Source organism: Carlito syrichta, unplaced genomic scaffold (genome assembly GCF_000164805.1).
Source record: "Carlito syrichta isolate Samal-C Ts95f unplaced genomic scaffold, Tarsius_syrichta-2.0.1 Scaffold302318, whole genome shotgun sequence".
NCBI lineage: Eukaryota > Metazoa > Chordata > Mammalia > Primates > Tarsiidae > Carlito > Carlito syrichta.
The window spans coordinates 465,800-486,490 of NW_007246414.1; the positions used below are offsets into that span (position 1 = coordinate 465,800).

Consider the following 20,691-nt stretch of genomic DNA (forward strand, 5'->3'; position numbering starts at 1 on the left):
CGGGTCTCGAACCCACAGGCTCAGGCAATCCATTCACCTCAGCCTCCCAAAGGTGCGGGATTACAGGCTGAGCCACCAAGCCCGGCTCAGCATTTACTTTGTTTGCCTCTATTTTCTGTAATGAACAAATATTACTTTTATATAATAATAATGAGAGCAAAGCACATTTTTAAAAAGTGGAGTAGAAGAAAAAGAAAGGAGGTAGGAAAGTAAAGTATTAAAGGCAGAGTAAGAGCAAAAGGGGAAAAGAACGGTGGATCTGGTGACATAAAATTTGTCTCAAGTGAAACTTAATGGCTCCCCTGAAATAGATGTCTTTCCACCATTCTGGCCCTAACACATGCCTGCAATTCTCATCAAGTGTAATATCCACCTGGATGAACCACCAAAGAACTTTGACTTCCCAGTCCAAATACCATTTTTTCCAAACCAACCCAGCATCACTCTTGGGCTTGTCAGTTCAGTAGCAGTAATCACCTCTGAAATCTGATCTCAAGCCTTGTCCCTGAGCACCACTTCCAAATCATGTACTCAAACATTCCCCATTCCAGCATTTCTTTGCCTATGACCTCCAGTTTATGCACCGCCTTTTATCCACTCTCTGTCACCACCTTTCTCCTTGCATCCATCTTTGTTAGACTTAAATTTAATGATTGTACTTTATCATCACTCCCTTGCAAAGAATTCAACTTCCTTGTGTCTCTTTTTCCTGGCTAAATCCCAACTCATTTGACGAAATCCCAGTGCTGGTTAAAACACGACTCTGTGTACACGAAAGCAGCTGAAGACTGTCAGAACAAGTCATACGGCAGTTCTGATTGGTCTAACTTGACTTTGATGACCTAAATGTCAAATGGGATTGCAACACTGACAGGTGATCCTACTGCATTTCCTTGGTAAACTCATTTTCCCCCTCTTTGAGATGACAAGTTTATCTCATCTCTTTAGACAGTTTTTCAGTAAACCAATTTCTCAGCTTTTGACCTCATTTCTTCCTTGAGGAAAAAAAAATATCATATGGAAACTCCCTAAGTTCCCTCCCACCACCAACTCCACCACGCATTCCACCTCTTACTTTTCATTCTCTGTCTTCCCTGCTGTTCCCTGCTCAAACAAGATCAACGATTCCACTCGGGCTCCTTCACCTTCTTAAGACTTTACTCCTACACACAAATTTTCTCCTATAACCTCATTTTCTTCTCTTTATTGGATCATTCGTATCACATCTCCTGTAGTATCTCCTATCTTTAAGGAGAAAAAAAAGAATATTTTCTTTTTTCCCTCACCACTGTTTAAACTGACTAGATCCATGGTCCTCAAACTTTAGTGTATATTAAAATCACCTGGAGAATCAGTTAAAATACACACGCTGCCAGCCTGGGCAACTTGGTGAGACCTCATCTCTACAATAAATCAAAAAATTAGTCGGGTGTGGTGGCACGAGCCTGTAGTTCCAGCTACTTGGAAGGCTGAGGTAGACGGATCGTCTGAGCCCAGCAGATCAAGGCTGCAGTGGCCATGAGCGTGCCACTGCATTCCAGCCTGGGTGACAGAGTGAGACTCCGAGCCCCCCCCCCAAAAAAATATGCATGCTGGGCCCACCTAGAGTTTCAGACTCTGGGGTTCTGGGGTGGGACTGGAGGATTTTCATTTCTAACACACTCCCAGGTGATAGGGAGCCACTGGTTCCAGGTCTCACTTTGAGACTCACTGGTCTGTACTGATGCCTCTTCCTTCCTCACCTCCTGTTCTCTCCTCAAGCTCTTCCAAGGGGGTCTCTTTATTACTACTGAAATTGCTTCTGGAAGACTGAAAGTGACTTCCATGTGCCCAAATCCAGGGTCGCTGCTCAGCCTCACCCTGCTTTGACTTCTTGGAAGCGTTTGATGTAGATGAACCCCTTTCCTCGAAACACTCCTGCTTCTCTTGATGTTCCCAACACTACACTCTCCCCATTTCCTCCTACCTCAGTGCCCTTTTCTCAGTCTCCTTGGCAGGCTCTTCTTTCTTGGTAAGATCCTTAAATATGCCCCAGGACTTGATCCTGGACTCTCCTTTCTTCCACATATACACTCTCACCTAGGCAGTCTCATTATACCTATGACTCCAAATTCATTCTGTATGCTGAAGGCTCCCAAATTCATTTCTCCAGCTCTGAAATTCATGAGCTGCACACTCTTATATTTAATTTCAACTTGCCATCTTCATGTGGATGTTTAATTTGCACGTCTAATGGATATCTCAAAGTTAACATACCTAAGTCAAACTCTTAATTGCCTCCCAAGCACTAAACCTACTCCTTCCCCAGAAACTTCAGTAAATATATCATCATTCACCCAGTTACTGCATTAGCCAAAAAGTTAAGACTCACTTTTGGGGGGAGGTGTTATTTTAAAAAAATTATTTTATTTTATTTTTTCTTGAGTTGGAGTTTCACTCTGTCACCCAAGCTGATTGCAGAATTATGGCTCACCGCAGCCTCAAACACCTGGGCTCAAGTGATCCTCTTGCCTCAGGCTCTCAAGGCACGCACCACCATCCCCAGCTAATTTTTTTTTTTGAATAGAGGCAAGGTCTCACTATGTTGCCCAGGCTGATCTTAAACTCCTGGGTTTAAGCAATCTTCTCACCTCAGCCTTCCAAAGTGCTGGGATTAGGCCTGGTCTTAAATTTTTTTTTTTTTTTTTGAGTAGGAACCTCACTCTGTCATCCAGAATGGAGTGCAGAGGCACGCTCACAGCCACTGTGGTCTCGATCTACTGTGCTCAGGTGACCCTTCTGCCTCAGCCTTCCATGTAACTAGAACCACAGGTGCCCATCACCATGCCCAGCTAATTTTTTGATGCATTGTAGAGACAAGGTCTCGCCAAGTTGCCCAGGCTGGTCTCAAAGCCCTGCACTCAGGCAATCCTCTTTCCTCCACCTCCTAAAGTGTTGGGAGACATGAGCCATGGCGCCTGACTGGTCTTAAAATTTTTAAACAACTTTATTGAGGTATAATTAATATACAATAAGCTGTACATATTTAAAGTATGCAATTGGATACATTTTGACATATGCATAACTATCCTGTGAAATCATAAAACAATCAAGAAAATGAAGATACTCATTACCCCCCAAAGCTTCTTCATGCCCCTCTATAATTTCTTTCTCCCGCTTCTCCTCACACCCAACCCGAGGCAACCACTGCTTTACTTTCTCTCACATATATTACTTTGCACTTTCTAAAATTTTCTACAAATGGAATCATACAGTGCATGTTCTCTTTCTGTCAGACTTTCTTTACTCGAGATCATTATTTTAGATGCATTCATTTGAAGTATATAGCAATGGCTCCTTTTTACTACTGGGAATTGTTATACTGTGAAATATACCACAATTTGTTTATTCATTAACCTGTCGTTAGATATTTGAGTTATTTCCAGTTTTCTGGCACTTACAAATAAAGCTGCTGCAAACATATGCTTTCATGTCTCTTGGATAATGCCTAGGAGAATGGCTAGGTCATATTATAGGTGTGTGTTCAACTTTTGACAAACCATCTGGACTGTTTTCCAAAGTGGTTGTACCATTTTACATTTTCACTAGCAATGTATGAGAACTCCAGTTGCCCCAAACTCCCATACATGGTATAATCTATCTTCTTGATTTTAGCTATTCCAGTGGGTGTGTAGTGGTATCTCATTGTGGTTTTATTTTTATTTTTTAGAGAGAGGGTCTTGCTCTGTCACCCAGGTGGGAATGCAGAGGTGTGCTCATAGATCACTGCAGCTTCCAACTCCTGAACTCGAGTGATCCCCCTACCTCAGCCTCCTGGGTAGCTGGAATTACATTTGTGAACCACTACACCGGGCTAATTTTTTTTTTTTTTTTTGAGAGATAATGTCTTGCTATGTTGTCCAGGCTGATCTTAAACTCCTGGCTTCAAGTCATCTTTGGTCTCCCAAATTGCTAGGATTACAGGCATGAACCATCATGCCCGGCCACAGTGTGCTTTTAATTTGCATTTTCCTAATGACTAACAGCATGGTTTTTCATGTGCTTATTGTCATTCCTATGTATTCCTTGGAGAAGTGTCTGTTTCAACCTCTTGTCCATTTTTAAAAGTAGGTATCTTCCTTACTAAGTTTTGAGAGCTTCTTATATATGCTGAATAAGTAATTTGCAAATATTTTTTCTAGTCGGTGACATATTTTTCTTCTCTAAATAGTTTTCTTTTTAAGAGAAGTTATTCATTTTGCTGAAACCAAATGTGTCACATTTTTCTTGTATAGATCATGCTGTTGGTGTCATATTGAAAAACTTTAACCACAGTTCATAAAGATTTTCTCTTAATTTTAAAAAATGGTTTATAGTTTTAAGTTTGGCATTTATGTTTGTGGTCCATTTGATTAATTTATTGTTGATAGAATGTGACATATGGATTGAGGTGAATTTTTTTTTTGAGTTGGAGTCTCACTCTGTTGCCCAGGCTGGAGGGCAGTGGCACGCTCACGGCCACTGCAGTCTCAACCTGCTGGGCTCAGATGATCCTTCTGCCTCAGCCTTCCAAGTAATGGAACTACAGGCACACATCACCACATCCAGCTAATTTTTTGATTTACTGTAGAGACGAGGTCTCACCAAGTTGCCAGGCTTTTCTCAAACCCATGGGCTCAGGCAGTCCTCTCACCTTGGCCTCCCAAAGTGCTGGAATTATAGGCTTGAGCCACCACACCTGGCCTAGGGGTTAATTTTTTTTTTTTACATGTGAATGTCTAATTGTTCTATCATCATTTTTTTGTAACTACTCTATTCTTTCCAATGAATTTCATTTACCCTTTTGTTGAGATCAATTGACTGTATATGTGTAGGTCTACTTCTGAACTCTTTATTTGATTTCATTGATCTATTTGTCAGTAAAAACCTGTGATGCCAGTAAGTGAGAAACATCCCAGTGTTTCAGTTACTGTCATCTTGTTTCAAGCAGTATTTGAAGCATTTGGAATAATTATTTATTCTTGGACTACAAATAATTAAACTGTTACTCACTATATTAGGTTCATTTTAAGTAATTCGATCTGTATGCTGAATTTAATGATTCAATTCATATGCTGTGTCACCAAAGAAGGGATAAAATTAATACCCTACCCCACATTTTAGCCATCATGCTCCATCCTTTGTTTAACTATTTTTTATTTTTATTTTTATTTTTGAGTTGGAGTCTCACTCAGTCGCCCAGACTGGAGTGCAGTGGCCGCTCCTGGGCCACTCAGCCTCGACCTGCTGGGCTCCAGCGATCCTTCCACCTCAGCCTTCCGAGTAGCTGGAATTACAGGCATGCGCTACCACGCCTGGCTGAATTTTTTTGATTTATTGTAGAGATGAGGTCTCGCTGCCCAGGCGGGTCTCGAACCCGCGGGCTCAGGCAATCCACTCACCTCAGCCTCCCAAAGGCACGGGATTACAGGCTGAGCCACCGAGCCCAGCTTGTTTAACTATTTCAAATCTGTCCTCTTACAATGAGATTTCTCCTTTGAGTCAGGAGAAACAATAGAAACAATACGTAGATTTTTCTCTGTCTTTGGATTGAGTCTTCCAAATTGGACAATAAGCACCAGCTCAAACTCCACACCCTCTTTCTGCCCCTGTTGTGTAGTCCTCATAAGTTGTGTTTTAGTGTCCGTGTTTTGGGGTGAACTAGAAGGCATTCATGGACTGTTCTCTGAGGGGATTGGCGTGAAAAGAGAACTGCTAGTGACCTTTCTTGGTCAGCTCCCAGTGCTCTTAAATAACGTTTAACTGTTGCCTGGCAAAGCCTAATGAAAATATCTTTGAAAATGCAGAAGCCGGAATTGAAATTCTCTCTCAGCTGTCTCAACTAACTGGCACATTCTTTACGGCCCCCACTGGGATTGCAACTGGCTCTTACCAGCACAGTAAGTGTATATAGAACTGACCACTGTGCCCAGTAACACACACCAACTCCAAGATCCACAAGACAAAGTACAGGCCAGATATGGTGGCTCACACTTACCATCTCAGCATTCTGGGAGACTGAGATGTGAGAATTGCTTGAGGCCAGGAGTTTGAGACCAGCCTGGTCAACATAGCGAGACTCCATCTCTACCAAAAAACCAGCCCCATGTGGTGGCACATGCCTTCCCAATCCCAGCTACTGAGTTGACTGAAGCAGGAGGATTGCTTGAACCCAGGGGTTTGAGGCTGCAGTGAGCTATAATTGTATCACTGCACTCTAGCCTGGGTGACAGAAAAAGACCCTGTTTCCAAAAAGAAAAGAAAGAAGGAGCAAGGGAGGGAGGGAGGAGAGAGAGAGAGAGAGAGAGAGAGAGAGAGAGAAAGAGAAATATAGTTGATGGTACTAGGATGTATGATATCAATGACTGTCTTTCATTCCTTCCCTGAAGGAATACTATCACTTTCCAAACTAGGCAATCTCGTGTAATTCAGTCATTTGCTTGGCAGGGGATTCTTTATTGCAAACATTTGGCTTCAAACCATCATTTGCAAAAACTCTTGCTGAAAACATCATCAAAGATGTATAGTTGCTGATCTAGAGAAATAGTACATACAGAGAATAGTTTTTCTTAGTACAATATAGTCAATATGGTCTTATTTGGAAAAACGAATTGTAGCTACAAAGAGATGACAAAGAGGTTTGTTCAGGTTCCATTTCGGTGGCATTCTCTGAGAAGAAAAACAGTCGAAATACACCTGAAAGCAAACTTTCATTTAGATACTAACGCTGCAAATTTGGACAAAATGTAACACTGGCTGACCAACAAGAGAACCAAATTGCTTTGTTAGAGAAATGCCAATCATTTTCTCCTCGAAAACATCCTTGAGTCCTATCAAGCAGGGCTTGGAGTGATGTAGAAACTATATAAAGCATTGCTTCTCTACTCCCCAAGGTCAAGGACCTTTCAGGACTGGGGAAAGCTGAAATGATAGTGAAACTTGTAAGAGAAAGATTCTGTGTAGATATAACAATAGCATGTTGACCTAATATAGTTTTGGGAAAAGAAGCCACTTGTTAATTTCAGCTAACATAGCAACATCACCAAATCATAGTATATTTTGTCTTGCAGAGAGAGGGATTGGCCTAGCTGAGCATAGCAGGGGGTGGACGCCCTTGTTTGTAACATGGAACAAGGTTTCTTCTTTTTCTCCTTGGCCTCTTCTGCCTCCTGTTCACCCTTTTCTATTCTCCTTCTCATTCTCCTTATAAAATAATATAAAGCTTTTCACACATCTATCAGTAAGAGTAAAGAAACAAGCAAGTGGTTATTTATCCATTCAGGACAGAAAATCAAATTTCACATACCACTGCATCATTCAATAATTGCTTTTCAAGAAGAGAAACTTTCTTTAAGCCCTTTCTATGGTCACGTAGAGATGTGGCCAAGACAGGGCTAACTTTTGATGACCTGAGAATGAAGTTTTCTTGTATTTTCACTTTTAGACTGGAAGGACAAGGCAGTATATGAGGGGGGGGACCCCCAAAAGCCAGAATTCATTTATAAAAATTGTATATTTATTCTTACATATTTAAACTTCAGTCACCTTCAAACTATTCTCCGTTTGATACAATATGCCTGTCGAGATGCTTTTTCCACTGCTCAAAATAGTTTTTTTACTCGTCGATTTTGATGCCTTTTAGTCTTCTGCCATTTTTTCCCATCTCTTCCACATTGGCAAAATGTTTCCCTTTGAGGACTTTTTTCATCTGGGAAACAGACCAAAAAAAAGTCACTTGAGGTGAGATCTGTTGAATAGCATGGGGGGTCATGCCGTTTTTGGTAAAAAACTGCTGAAACCTCAGTGTGATGTGGGTGGCTATGCTGTCATGGTGGAAGAACCAATCACCTGTTTGCCACAACTAGGGATGTTTCTTTTACAACGAAGCCTCTCACAACAATGCTAGCTGGTACAACGATGCTGATGGTTTCCTGGAACACTTACCTAGCAGGGAAAGTCTGTATTCCAAGAGGCCCACCCTCCAAAAGATAATTCTGTTTTTTTGGGGGGAGGGTCCCCCCGCGTATTCTTATTAGATGGCCAGTCTATTCCCAATGCATAATCAGCAGCTATTTAGTTTTTAATTTCAAATAGCATATGACAGCTATGTCTATCAAAGAGTAGGCAGGCATTGAAATAATTCACTGAGTCCTTTTTGAGTTTTGATTTTTACATTTTAAAATTATTTATTAATTTTTATTTTGTAGAGATAGGGTCTCACTATGTTGCCTAGGCCGGTCTTGAACTCGTGGGCTCAAGCAGTCTTTTTGCCTCCAGCTGATTTTTAACATCTTTTAAAAATAGGGATGATGTCTTACTATATTGCCCAGGCTGGTTTTGAACTCCTGGGCTCAAGCAATTTTCCTCCTTCAGCCTCCCAAAGTGCTGGGATTACAGGTGTGAGCTACTGTGCCTAGGCCTAATTTTATTTTTGAAAATAGACCACGAGTATCTATCTTGGTCATCTTCTCTTCCTTCCACTTCTCCTCCTTCTCCTCCTCCTCCCTCTCCTCCCCGCCCCCCTCCCTTCTTCTTCTTTCTTCTGATGAGGTCTCACTATGTTGCCCAGACTGCTCTCAAGCTCCTGGGCTCAAGTGATCCTCCCACTTCAGCCTCCCAAAGTGCTGGAATCACAGGCATGAGCCACCACACCTGGCCTATCTTAGTCTTCTAATGAGAAAAGATAATAAACTCAATACAAATATAAGTTGTACTTTAAATAAGAAGTAGAATTCTTTCATCTGAACTCAAGTCCACAATAATTAAAGGAGAAAATGCATGTCAGTTCTCAGTGATTGGCTGGGACCCCAGGGGGAAAGGACCCCTCCTTCCATCTACTTCAGCGAATCGAAGTTGCAGATGTGGTCCAACTTCATGGACTTCCTGGAAGATGCCTTGAAGTCAGTAAGGAAGCAATTACGTCCCTTCTTCCAGGAGCTACAGAAGAACATCAGTGGCAGGATGATAGGTGAGTCTCATTGCTTGTGCCGAAGTTTAATTGTGAAACTGGTTTCATATCCAGAGCAAATACAAAGTTTAGGAATGGCACAAGCAAAAATTCACTCTCGAATTTCTTTAGTGAAACTTTATCCTCTAGGTTTTCCACATTGCCTAATGAATAAGAACAAATATATTCACGTTTAACATGTTGGAGGTAATTTCTATTTTAAAATGTTACCATCTAATTAATTCATATGTTTGTCAATTATTTATCTAGACAAAATTTGCTGTTTGCTAAGCCAGAGATCTATCTAGACAAAATTTACTGTTTGCTAATCCAAAATCCCACTAGAATTTGCTGGAAAAATTAAGCACTTCTTACACCACAGCACCTATCACATAAGTTGTTCTACAATTTAAGTTCTATTTATTTTCTTTTTATAATTTTTTTTTGAGTCAGTATCTCACTCTGCCACTCAGGTTGAGTGCAGTGGCATGATCACAGTTCTCTGCAGCCTCAAACCCCTGGGCTTAAGCAATCCTCCTGCCTTAGCCTCCCAAATAGCTAGGACTGTGGGCCCATGCTACTACCCTTGGCTAATTTTTATGGTTTTTTTGTAAAGACAAGATCTTGCTATGTTGCCTAGGCTGGACTTGAATTCCTGGGCTCAAGCCATCCTCCCGCCTTGGCCTCTCAAAGTGCTGGGAATACAGATGTGAGCCACCACCCCCAGTCCAGTTCTACCTATTTTCTATCTAAATATGTAATTTGGTGGTGGGCTTTCTGGGCCTTTGCCGAACCTATGGGCTCTAGGGGCATCACTGAATTTGTTTTCTCATTCACACTCCATCGCCATGATCAAGTGATCACAGTAGAGCCTTTTGGAAACAATTTACTGTCTAAACTTTCTCTTAAATCAGTCCATTCTTTAAAATGTAATATTTTTTTCTCTGTTTCTTTTTCTTTCTTTCTTTCTTTTTTTGAGTTGAAGTCTCAATCTGTCGCCCAGGCTGGAGTGCTGTGGCACGCTCACGGCCACCGCAACCTCGACCTGCTGGGCTCAAGCGATCCTTCTGCTTCAGCCTTTCAAGTTGCTGGAACTACAGCATGTGCTGCCACACCTGGCTAATTTTTTTATTTATTGTAGAGACGAGATCTCGTCAAGTTGCCCAGGCTGGTCTCGAACCCCTGGACTCAGGCAAACCTCTTGCCTCTGCTTCCCAAAGTGCTGGGATTATAGGTGTGAGCCACAGCGCCAGGTAAAAATATAATATTTTTTTCACCTTCTGGATAAAGAAATCTACCCCCTCTCCCGCATTTGTAACTACCTATTCCATTTTTTCCCCTAATGCTTACCACCTGACTACAACACCATATCAATCAAATCACTCCACATCTATGCCTTGCTTTTTTTCCCCCTGCCCAACTCCTTATTTAAGGTCTATTTACATAGTTACTGTTTACACAAGAGCTGTAACACACAAGTGTGCATGCAGGTATTTTATCTGTCAATATATGCCCTATATCTCTTTACATAAACGCCTCCAAACAGGGATTTGTCTTTGTTTGTTTGTTTGTTTTTGTACTACCTTCTTTATCACATTCAAGAGGTGTCGAACCAATATTTTAAAATAGTCATGAAGCTATGAGCAGGGAGAAATTAATCCTTTCATAGATATTAAGGACTAGAAAGAAAACTGGAAAGGTGACCTTTTAATTAATTAATTTATTTTGAGTCAGAGTCTCACTCTGTCTCCCAGGCCGGAGTGCAATGGCATGTTCACAGCCACTGCAGCCTCAACCTACTGAGCTCAGGTGATCCTTCTGCTTCAGCCTTCAAGTAGCTGGAACCACAGGCGTGCCACCACCACACGTGACTAATATTTTTATTTACTTAGAGACAAGGTCTTGCCAAGTTGCCCAGGCTGGTCTCAAACCTCTGGGCTCAGGCAATCCTCTCACCTCCACCTCCCAAAGTGCTGGGTTTACAGACATGAACCACTGCACCTGGCTGGAAAGGTAAAATTTTAAAGACAGAAGTATTTTTTGATGATATGTACAGGCAATGAGATATATGCAGTCAATGGAAAAGTTGTTTTCAAATAAATGCCGAATGTTCAAAATATTTTAAAAATTAAAAAATATTTGTATGTATGGTTGTATGTTATTGCTTATGGGCTTAAAATATTTTCATATTTGAGAACAAAGATAAAGGGGAGTGTAGAGGAATGTCTAATAGGAGTGAGAATTTCATATTTAAACTTACAGGGTTCCTTTTTACGTGGTCTCTCCTTATCATCTACTTTGTAGATTTCATTCACTATCAGCTTTGCCAGGATGGGGACTTTTTTTATGCTACACATTTAAAATGCTTTGGTTTATTTATAATAGAAATCCTCATTGCATAATAGAATGTTTACTCCTATCCTTTGCATTTTTATCCACTAAAAAACAACTGTAAGGACCGAGAAGCTTTCTTTTGATCACATCTCTTACACAGATTAATTACAGGGCAAATGGCCTTATGTTTACAGGGCAGTTTATGTTTGACACCATGAATATGGCCAGCATGCTGAATAACCAAGAAATTGCACAAGTTCTGGCAGATGGATTGATGGAGCTGTTGAAAGGAGATTCTGTAAGTTTTTCTTTGAGGAAAGCACACCTATAGAAACCCCAACATTTAAAAAAATTCTTAGTTTGCATGTATCATTTGTTACCAGTTTATTTCTTTCAGAGCACAATTCCTCAGAGAAATTACATTGGCCACTGAGAGATTCTGGGTCCAAGATGTATTAGGTACACAAAACAGACAGGTAGAAAAATCTTCCAGGTTATTTAAAGTGTACTGTGCACTGTTCTCTGTCTTGTGCTTGATTTCAGTTAGAAGTGACTTCTTTAAAAAACATGTCAGTGGCTTTATATTTCACATAAACATTATTCAACTGTGAAACCAATTACTAGTATGAGGAAAACCCTGAGAAGGTGTGAACCCAGCTATAAAAAGATGAAGGACAAGGGGACTAAATGAGAGAGGAAGGGAAAGAGAACACAAGAGACCAGAAACAGGAAATCAGTCATTGGGTTGGGAACGCAGGTAGAAGTCCAAAGGAATATTTTCATCAGAAACAAATCCTGGACACTGTCCCATGAAAGTCAGCCCATGTTTTAGAATACAGTGGGAAGAGGCCACTCTCTGGACCTGTTCTCCCAACCCTAGCTAGCATGGCTGTAGGCAAATGAAATACGCTGCTATTTTGGGAGAGTCAGAAATAGGAATGATTTTGATGCTATATAAGGTCTTTTCATTTTCCAAGGAAAGATTCTCAAACCCTTGTCTTCAACTGTTGTTAATTCTATTTTGTTGATGAAATGTCTCTCCACACGTTCTCGCTCTCTCTTTTTTTTTTTTTTTTTTGAGTCAGGGTCTCACTGGGTTGCACAGGCTGGAGTGCAAAGGCACCATCACAACGATTGCGGCTCATAGCAGCCTTGACCTCCAGGGCTCACAGGCGATCCTTCCACCTCAGCCTCCTAAGTAGCTAGAGCTACAAGCGAGTGCCACCATACCTGGTTATTTTATTTTTTTATAGAGATGAGGTCTCACTATATTGTCCAGGCTGGTCTCAACTCCTGGGCTCAAGCAATCGGCCTTCCAAATGCTAGAACTGTAGGCGTGACCCATGCACTCAACCTCTCTCTCCTTACTATCCCGTGTCTGTCTGGTTGCAACTTGGCTTCCTGGGTCAGCACTGGACACCTCCAGGCTCAGCTGTCCTACACCGTGGGGAGTCTGAGAAGCTGCAGTTAGCTGTAGTTTTTCTTCTCTGAAGACAGCTCAGCAGTGCTCTGGTCAAAGCTCGAGCAGCCCACTGAGTAGAGGCCCTGGCTAGCTTTGCTGAGATGATAATCAGGGATGTTCACAGAGATGACCCTGCACTGTCTCCCAAAACACCAAAGAATTACTAAATGTATTGCTTGTTCAGCATACTTACTCACACCTAATTATTTAAAAATAACCATATATGATATAATTTTGATGGTGCTCAAATCTATAGCCTGAGAGGGAAACAAATTTGAGGGTCTCAGGGTGCTTTACCCAGCAAGTCTGCTGCTGTGGCCTCTCTCCCAGGCTTTCTTTCTTTTTCTGAAAGATAAGATCCCACCGGCCCCCCCTTTAAAAAAAAATTTATTTTAAAGATGTAGGGTGCAATTCAGGGTTAGGTATACAAATGGTCTTTGTACAGGTAAAGTTTGGGCCTCGCTTTGGTCCCCACTTCACCTGGTTTGAGATCAGGTACCCTTATGGATAAAGTATACCCCACCCCACTCCCTCCCCTGGCAGTTTCCCACTACTGCCAATCCCTTTCTTATAGTATTATGATAATTGTTCAGGGTCTGCTTATGAGTGAGAACATGTGGTACTCAGCTCTTTATTTCTGTGATAGATCACTGAGTATTACAGACTCTAAATCCATCCAAGTTGCTGTGAAGTTCATGATTGTGTCCTTCTTTATGACTGCATAATATTCCATCATGTATATGTACCACATTTCTTAAATCCAGTCTACTTTCAATGGGCAGCACGGTTGGTTCCATGTTTTTGCTACTGTGAAGAGTGCTGCAATAAACATGCATGCGCAGGTATCTTTTGCGTCGAATGATTTGAGTTCCTACGTGTATATTCCCAGAAGGGCGATTGCTGGATCATATGGGAGGTTGATTTTTAGATTTTAGGAATCGCCGCGCTGTTTTATATAGAGGTTGTTCTAGTTTATACTCCCACCAACAGTGTAGAAGTGTTGTTTCCAGCATCTGTTGTTTTTTGTTATTGTTGATGGTCATCCTGACTGAAATTAGGTGGTATCTCAGTATAGTTTTAATTTGATGATTAGTGAGGCTGAGCCTTTTTTCATGTATCTGTTGGCTACTCCTATGTCGTCTTTTGAGAAGAGTCTGTTCATATCTTTTGCCCACTTTTTTTTTCTTTCAGCATGTTTGAGTTCCTTGTAGATCCCAGATGTTAGGCCTTTGTCAGATACGCAGTTGGCAAATATTTTTTCCCAGTCTGTGGGGCCCCCTTTCCTCATTTGTCCAAGAGGTTAGGGTAGGCCTCTTTGGTTCCGGAGATCTTGAGAGACCCCTCCCATGAGATGTTGGCATCCTAACTGGATTGTAACAAAAACTTGAGAACCAAGAGTGTATTTGGTAAATGGAATATGAAAGTAACTAAAAAGTCCCATTTACTGACTCTAATTAAGCTACTTTGATTTCTGGACATACACATTCATTTTATTAGGTAGAAAGTTTAAAAACTCTTCTTAAAAAATGTGTTCTATTTTCTGCTGCACTTTGGATGACTTATTTCAAACGAATGTTTTAAAAATAAATGGAAGGCATTTTTTTTAGGACAAACCTCTGGAATTTTTGTCTTATTTCCTGCTGAAGAAATGTGGTAAAAAAAGTCAAGATTGTGAAGAAAATGTTATTCTGACAAAATGTGAGCCAAAGGCAACATTCAATTTGTTCATGAAGGTAAAGTTGCTTGCTGCATTTTTATGTCATTGGTTTACTGTAGAGTTAGACACACGTGGTGAAGAAATGTATAATCAATAAGACTAGTTCTACCCGGAAGTCTTTTAACATGTCATTTTTCCTAAGAACTTCATGGGCTATTACAAAAAAGGGTGTTTGAGGTTTCATAGTAAGAATTACACATAAGCCACTTAAAAGCATAAGCTGCACCACTTTGAGTTGGGTAACACTATTTGGTCCTAGGGGAGGGTTAGAAATTGACATTTTGCTTTGCTGCTTGTTCAGTTGAGTCCTGAAATAAAATTTAAAAGTTTTGTTTTCCTCCGTAAAACCAAGAATAGTTCTCTTTTTGTCTTAAGATTCAAATTCATTTTTTTAAAAAAGTGAATTTGAAGCTAATTCTTTGGGAAAAAAATTTTTTTGCCAGTACTGTGTTCAAAATTTATACATTCTTGGTCACATGAAATAACCAGAATTCAGGAAATACTGAGAATTGCATTGCCATTCATAGAGCTGATTTCCATGAAGGGGAAATTGTCAATTTAGAACCATTTAATGTGTTTGAAGGCTTGGCATGCCACTCCCCAGCACAACCTCACCATGGAGACTCAGCAGGAATAGACACGTGAGTTCCCCTAGCAGGCAAATCGTTGTTGCCCTATTAATCTGAGATTCTGGGAATATTTATTAGTGCTTCTTTAGAGGATGGCATGGTACAGGGCAGATGCAACACAGAGATAGTGGCATCGTCCCCTCTGCCAAGCTGCCCTAAATGAACTCAGCTACGTGAAAGGCCTGCAGCCATTCAGACCCAGCCTTCTGTTGTTACCACAGCATGACCCTCAGTTTAAGCCTCCCCTTTCTCCCCAAGTGGCTTATTCTTCCTGACCACAAGCATCTCCCTAAGAGGAATCTTAATACATGCCTTTCCAGGGGTATCTAAGCCCTTTGTAGATTGGAGCCCGGCCCCTAAATTCATCTTTTCACAAATTCTCATGGACATCTTCTCAGAAGATGTAACTCCCATCTCTTCAGTTCCATTCCCTAAATATTTACAGAAGCTAACCATGTGCTAGACCCTGGGAATAGATAGCAAAATAAGACACCATCCTCACCTGTGTGTGGATGAGACCTACAAAAATCCACGAGGTAGTGTGATTAGTGCCTGTTCACAGAATGCGCAGGCTAGGGTGGGAACACGGGGTGGGTGTTTAACCCAGATGCCCCTTTCTACTTCTCAGAGGCTGCTTCTTTTGCCTTGTTACAGCAGCTGACATCTCTGAGACTCTCGGAGATTATTTTTTCAAAGGGATGGATATAGTCCCCATCCATCTTTCAGTCTGTGAATGCCTTTGAGAAATAGCACCAGATCTCTGATCCCACTCTTTTTCCATTGGTTCACTAAAGAGAATGATCAGCACGTAGCCATGTTATAGTTCCAGATTCTTCCAAAGTCCTTTCCACATCTGCTGATTCCTGACTCTCTAAAAGCTTTACCTGAGATCTTCCATCCACTTTTATCCCTAAAGATGAAGCTGTCATCCCAACCCCAGGCATACAGACCCCAGAAATGCCCCTCTTTAGAGTAAGAAAAAAATGAGGACCAAACTGTAGATGTTTCCCCCTTTGAAGTGTTACCTTCGGAAGACCTAACTGCTTGTGAGAACCATTTCTGGAATCTTCTGACACCTAAGGAAATGGTCACTTGGAGTACTTCCTGTCAAAGACACTTTCATTCTCGGACTTTCTTTGATTTTTTCCTGCCAAATAAAATTCACACTGAACGAAGTCTTTTCAGTCTCCTGTTGACACAAACATCTAGCTATGTTAATAAAATAATGCATGATATTTGTGTTTAAAGTTGCCTCATAGCTGGAAATCAGGCCCTCTGCCGTTACATTGTCTGCCTATAATAATCCTGGAGAAATGCAAAACTCCTTGATGCCTAGACATTTCTATGATGTTTTTCTTTTTAAAATCAAATGACAAAACATAGATGTTAGATTCTCATTTGGTTTTCTATTATTTAACACTAAAGAGCTTGCACATAAATAAATGCCTTTCCAGGGGTATCTAAGCCCTTTATAGATTGGAGTCCGGCCCCTAAATTCATCTTTTCACAAACTCTCATGAACACAACACATCTGGGGACCTCTAAGAGGAAAAGCCACAGCAGAAATGGAGGTATTGAATTATGATAAAATAGGAAAGTGGATACATTAAGGCTTGTTTTTTAAACTGTGAATATTCATTCAGAAGCCTTAGGAGCTACAGGAAGGGAAGGCTAAAGCTTCTCTGAGATAGTTGTTTTAAAGACCTTTTCACAGGGTCTTGTGTAATAAACGTTGTCTGTCAAATTCCAGACTCTGTGTGTCTGTCTGTCTGTCTGTCATCTATCTATCTCTACCATCTATCGATCATCTATTATCTATCTGTATCATCTAGCTTTCATCGATCTATCTACCTATCCTCTTACTGCCAATCATTATTTAACTTCTGCTTTTTGTCTGTCTGTAGTGTTTACAGTTATTTATCTACTGCCATGCAACCATGGCGATGGGGGGTGGCAGCTGGAATCATAGTTGTTCCTGAGCTCTATCAGTCATTTTTCACAACTGTCTCTGGCCTCTGCTCCAGGGAGCAGAGTGTTTGCTGGCAGAAGCATCAGCAATGACTAGAATGTCTCTGGAAAATTTAGAGTCTGCCTATGCTTCATCCTAGTGGAAAATTCCTTCCTTGTATTCACAGCCTAGCTCTGCAAGCTTATTTCTGACATCTCTCCTTTATCTATCTTGGAGAGAGCTAAGGCAAAACACCTACCAAACCAAGATAATCGTTTTTTTTTTTTTTTTTTTTTGTAAGTGTGCAAAATTTGTTGTTTCTGTTAATTTGTCCCTAAAAACTAAGAGATTGGTTTTTGGTGTGTTTTTTTGTTTGTTTGTTTTGTTTTTTGTAGAGACGAGGTCTCGGTATGTTGCCCAGGTTGGTCTTGAATTCCCCGGGCTCAAGCAGTCCTCTCGCCTAGGCCTCACCAAGTGAGCCACCACGCCCAGCTGAGATGGCTTCTTAATCTAAAATAAACTAAAAGAATTCAGTAATGGAATGTATAATATAAAATGAGTAAAGCTACCAATTTTAGGTTCAAACAAAATACTATGACAAACCAATTTCCTATCCACAAATAAAAAATTATATTTTAAAAAAGTAGCTGATATTGAGCAGAAGTGAAACAAAGTCCCATTATGGGTGAGCAGGTTCTGAAATAACCACGGGGGCAGGCCAGGCATGGTGGTTCACCCCTGTCATCCCAGCACTTTGGGAGACTGAAGCAGAAGGATTGCTTGACCCAGGGACTCAAGACCAGCACTAGGCAACAGAGCAAGACCCCGTCTCCATCTCTATAAAAGGTAATAGAATTAGCTGGGCATGGTGATGTGTGCCTGTAGTTCCAGTTACTCAAGAGACTGAGAGAAGCCTAGAGAGTCTGAGAGAGGCTAAAACGGGAGATTACTAGAGCTTGAGCTCAGAAGTTCAAGGTTCAGTAAGCCACGGTCACTTCAGCCTGGATGACTAAGCAAGATGCTGCCTCTAAAAAATAAATAAAATAACCAAGCCTGGCTGTCTGTGCTGACACCTGAATTTCACTACCTGAATGTTCATGTGTGTCTGCGAAGTAGGTTGGTGGCCCAGGTCGCGACGACCCCCTTATCTCCGAGGTCCACAGTATGATTCTGTGCTGTTTGGGTTATCTACTGCCTGACCCGGGGAGCGTGGGTTTGCTTTTTATTTTGTTTGCAACCACTTCCCACCTACACAGCTATTGGTGTCAACACTGAGTCACTGAGGTTATTTCTTGACTATCAACAATCAGCACTATTCCTTATTTTAAAAGAAGAGAGTGTTCCACTTAGAAAATGTGAATGATTTGTCAAAACTCAAAGGAGATTGTTCCCCCAGCCGTCAGTGCAAACCCATGCCAGGTTGCTGTGGGACAGCCACAAGGAGGGAGGACAGAGAGAGAATTCAAAGATGCCCTGAAGCAGACACAGGGGGGACCCCCTGCCATCCTGGACTAGCCCGGTTGCCTGTATGCAACTCAGGGGCCAGGGCTCCAGGATGAAGGCGTCAGGCTGCCACTAGGACCACTGCAGCTACAAAATAAAAATGTGTTTTTGCCTGAGTAGAGTCAGGTAAAAGGAGTCTTGGTTACAGATTGAGACTTTTCTTCCAACCTTCCTCCTGGACACCAAGGAATTGTTACCACTGGTGGTTTTATCTGTGATCAGGAAGGCAGCAGTAATGAACATTAATCATTCTTATCTCTTAACAGAAACATGGGACTGTTGTTCCGTTGCTAGGGTGGACCCTGGGTGCTGCACTGTGGGGTGGGAGACATCCTTTTTTCTTTTTGAGTCTGGGTCTCCTCCATTGTCCAGGCAAGATTGCTGTGGCAGGATCACCGCTTACTGTAGCCTCGACCTCCTGGGTTCAAATGATCCTTCTGTCTCAGCCTCCTGCGTAACTGGACTACAGGTGTGTACCACCACACCCAAATTATTTTATTTTTTGTACAGACAAAGTCTTGTTGCCCAGGGTGATCTCAATCTCCTGGGTTCAGGCAATCCTTCCACCTCTGCCTCCACTACTGCCTTCCCAAGTGCTGAGATTACAGGCATGAGGCACCATGCAGGCCTGGAGGACTATTTTTTTAATATGCTAATTTCTATGGAGGCCACGACAATAACAGTGAACCAGGTAAAGTGAAGAAAGGAGGAGGCATAGTTAAATGTGCAGGTCTAGAAAGGGCACCTGAACTGTTTATGATACACTTTCATTAGATGAAAAAAGGGGAGAGTTTTGTAAGGTGTTGTGAGCTTTTCTTCTGGCATCTTAGACATGAGATAACCTATTTGCCCCCAGGTTAGAAGCAAAAGAGCAGGCAAGAGGCAAAAGGTAGGAGGCAAGAAAGGTGATTTCATAAGCCTGAGGGACCCTTGCAAAGTGTGCCCTCGCCTCCCAGGGAAAAGGGAGCTTCCAGGGGTGTAGTTAATCAAGTATGATGTAGATCAAAAGCAGCTAAGGGCTATTTAAAAAAAAAAACATAAAATTTAACTTAAGAGAGGCTTCTCACTTGTCAAGTACTCAGTTCCCCATGTCTAGGGAACACTGGTCATGACTGAGCAGGATGGCTTCTGAGGGCCTCCTGGGGGCACAGTACTGTCTGAGCTTTCAGGAATCCCAAGGTCTATTCCAAATAACCAACTCTGTTTATTCTTCAGGAAAGAAACGTTATGAAAGATAATTCTCAGGACACAAAGTCAAGTCTCAGCAAGAGTGATCTAAATGTTGAAGTGTTGATTAATCTGGTAAGCCAACTAGTACATAATGTGAATTGACCATTTGATGAAGCTTCAGCCTTTATTCTGGTTAGTTCTTTCTTCATTTTCCTTGAAAATTTCCCTAGGGGGGATTTAAAAAACCCAAATATAACGGAGGCGGGGGCGTAGGGTTTTTTTTTTTTGAATTGGAGTTTCTGTCACCCAGGTTGAAGTGCAGTGGCACACTCACGGCCTCCTCTGCTGGGCTCAGGTGATCCTTCTGCCTCAACCTTCCAAGTAGCTAGAACTACAGGTGTGTGCCACCACGCCCAGCTAATTTTTTGATTTATTGTAGAGATAAGGTCTCGCTAAGTTGCCCGAGCTGGTCACAAACCATGAGCTCAGGCAATGCTCTCATCTCAGCCTCCTAAAGTGCTGGGATTATAGGCGTGAGCCACTGCACCCAGCCTGGAGGGAGGATTCATTTGATTAACAGGCAAACTTCTCTAAAAAAATTTTTTTTAAATTTTAAAAATAGAGACAGGGGTCTTGTTGGATGGCCCAGGCTGGACTCAAACTCCTGGGCTCAAGCGATTCTCCTGTCTTGGCCTCCCAAAGTGCTGGGATTACAGGCTTGAGCCACCACCTATTCTTGTGAATAAGCCATGAACTGAAAACAAGTGGAGCCAGAAGGATGGAGGTGTAGCATCTTGGAGCAAAACCAATCTGTATGTTAGTCCACGATGCTCTGCTCTAGGATGTAATGCAAAGAAATGGCATGTGGACAGGCTTCTAGTTTCCGGTTGATCTGTCAACTTACAGTCTGACTTCAAAAGTTGACTCTAATTAAGACAATGACTAGGGCTCCGTCTTGCTGTG

At 41.6% G+C, this 20,691-nt stretch overlaps 1 protein-coding gene across 1 annotated transcript in view; it reads left to right on the top strand.

The window, feature by feature from the left end:
• Positions 1-20,691, top strand: part of ECT2L (epithelial cell transforming 2 like) — a 102,873-nt gene that overhangs the window by 63,529 nt on the left and 18,653 nt on the right. Inside the window, exons 10-13 of the mRNA XM_021711479.1 lie at positions 5,826-5,918; positions 8,804-8,986; positions 11,494-11,597; positions 19,774-19,860. Coding sequence (XP_021567154.1) covers positions 5,826-5,918; positions 8,804-8,986; positions 11,494-11,597; positions 19,774-19,860 — 467 coding nt within the window. The remainder of the gene's footprint in view (positions 1-5,825; positions 5,919-8,803; positions 8,987-11,493; positions 11,598-19,773; positions 19,861-20,691) is intronic.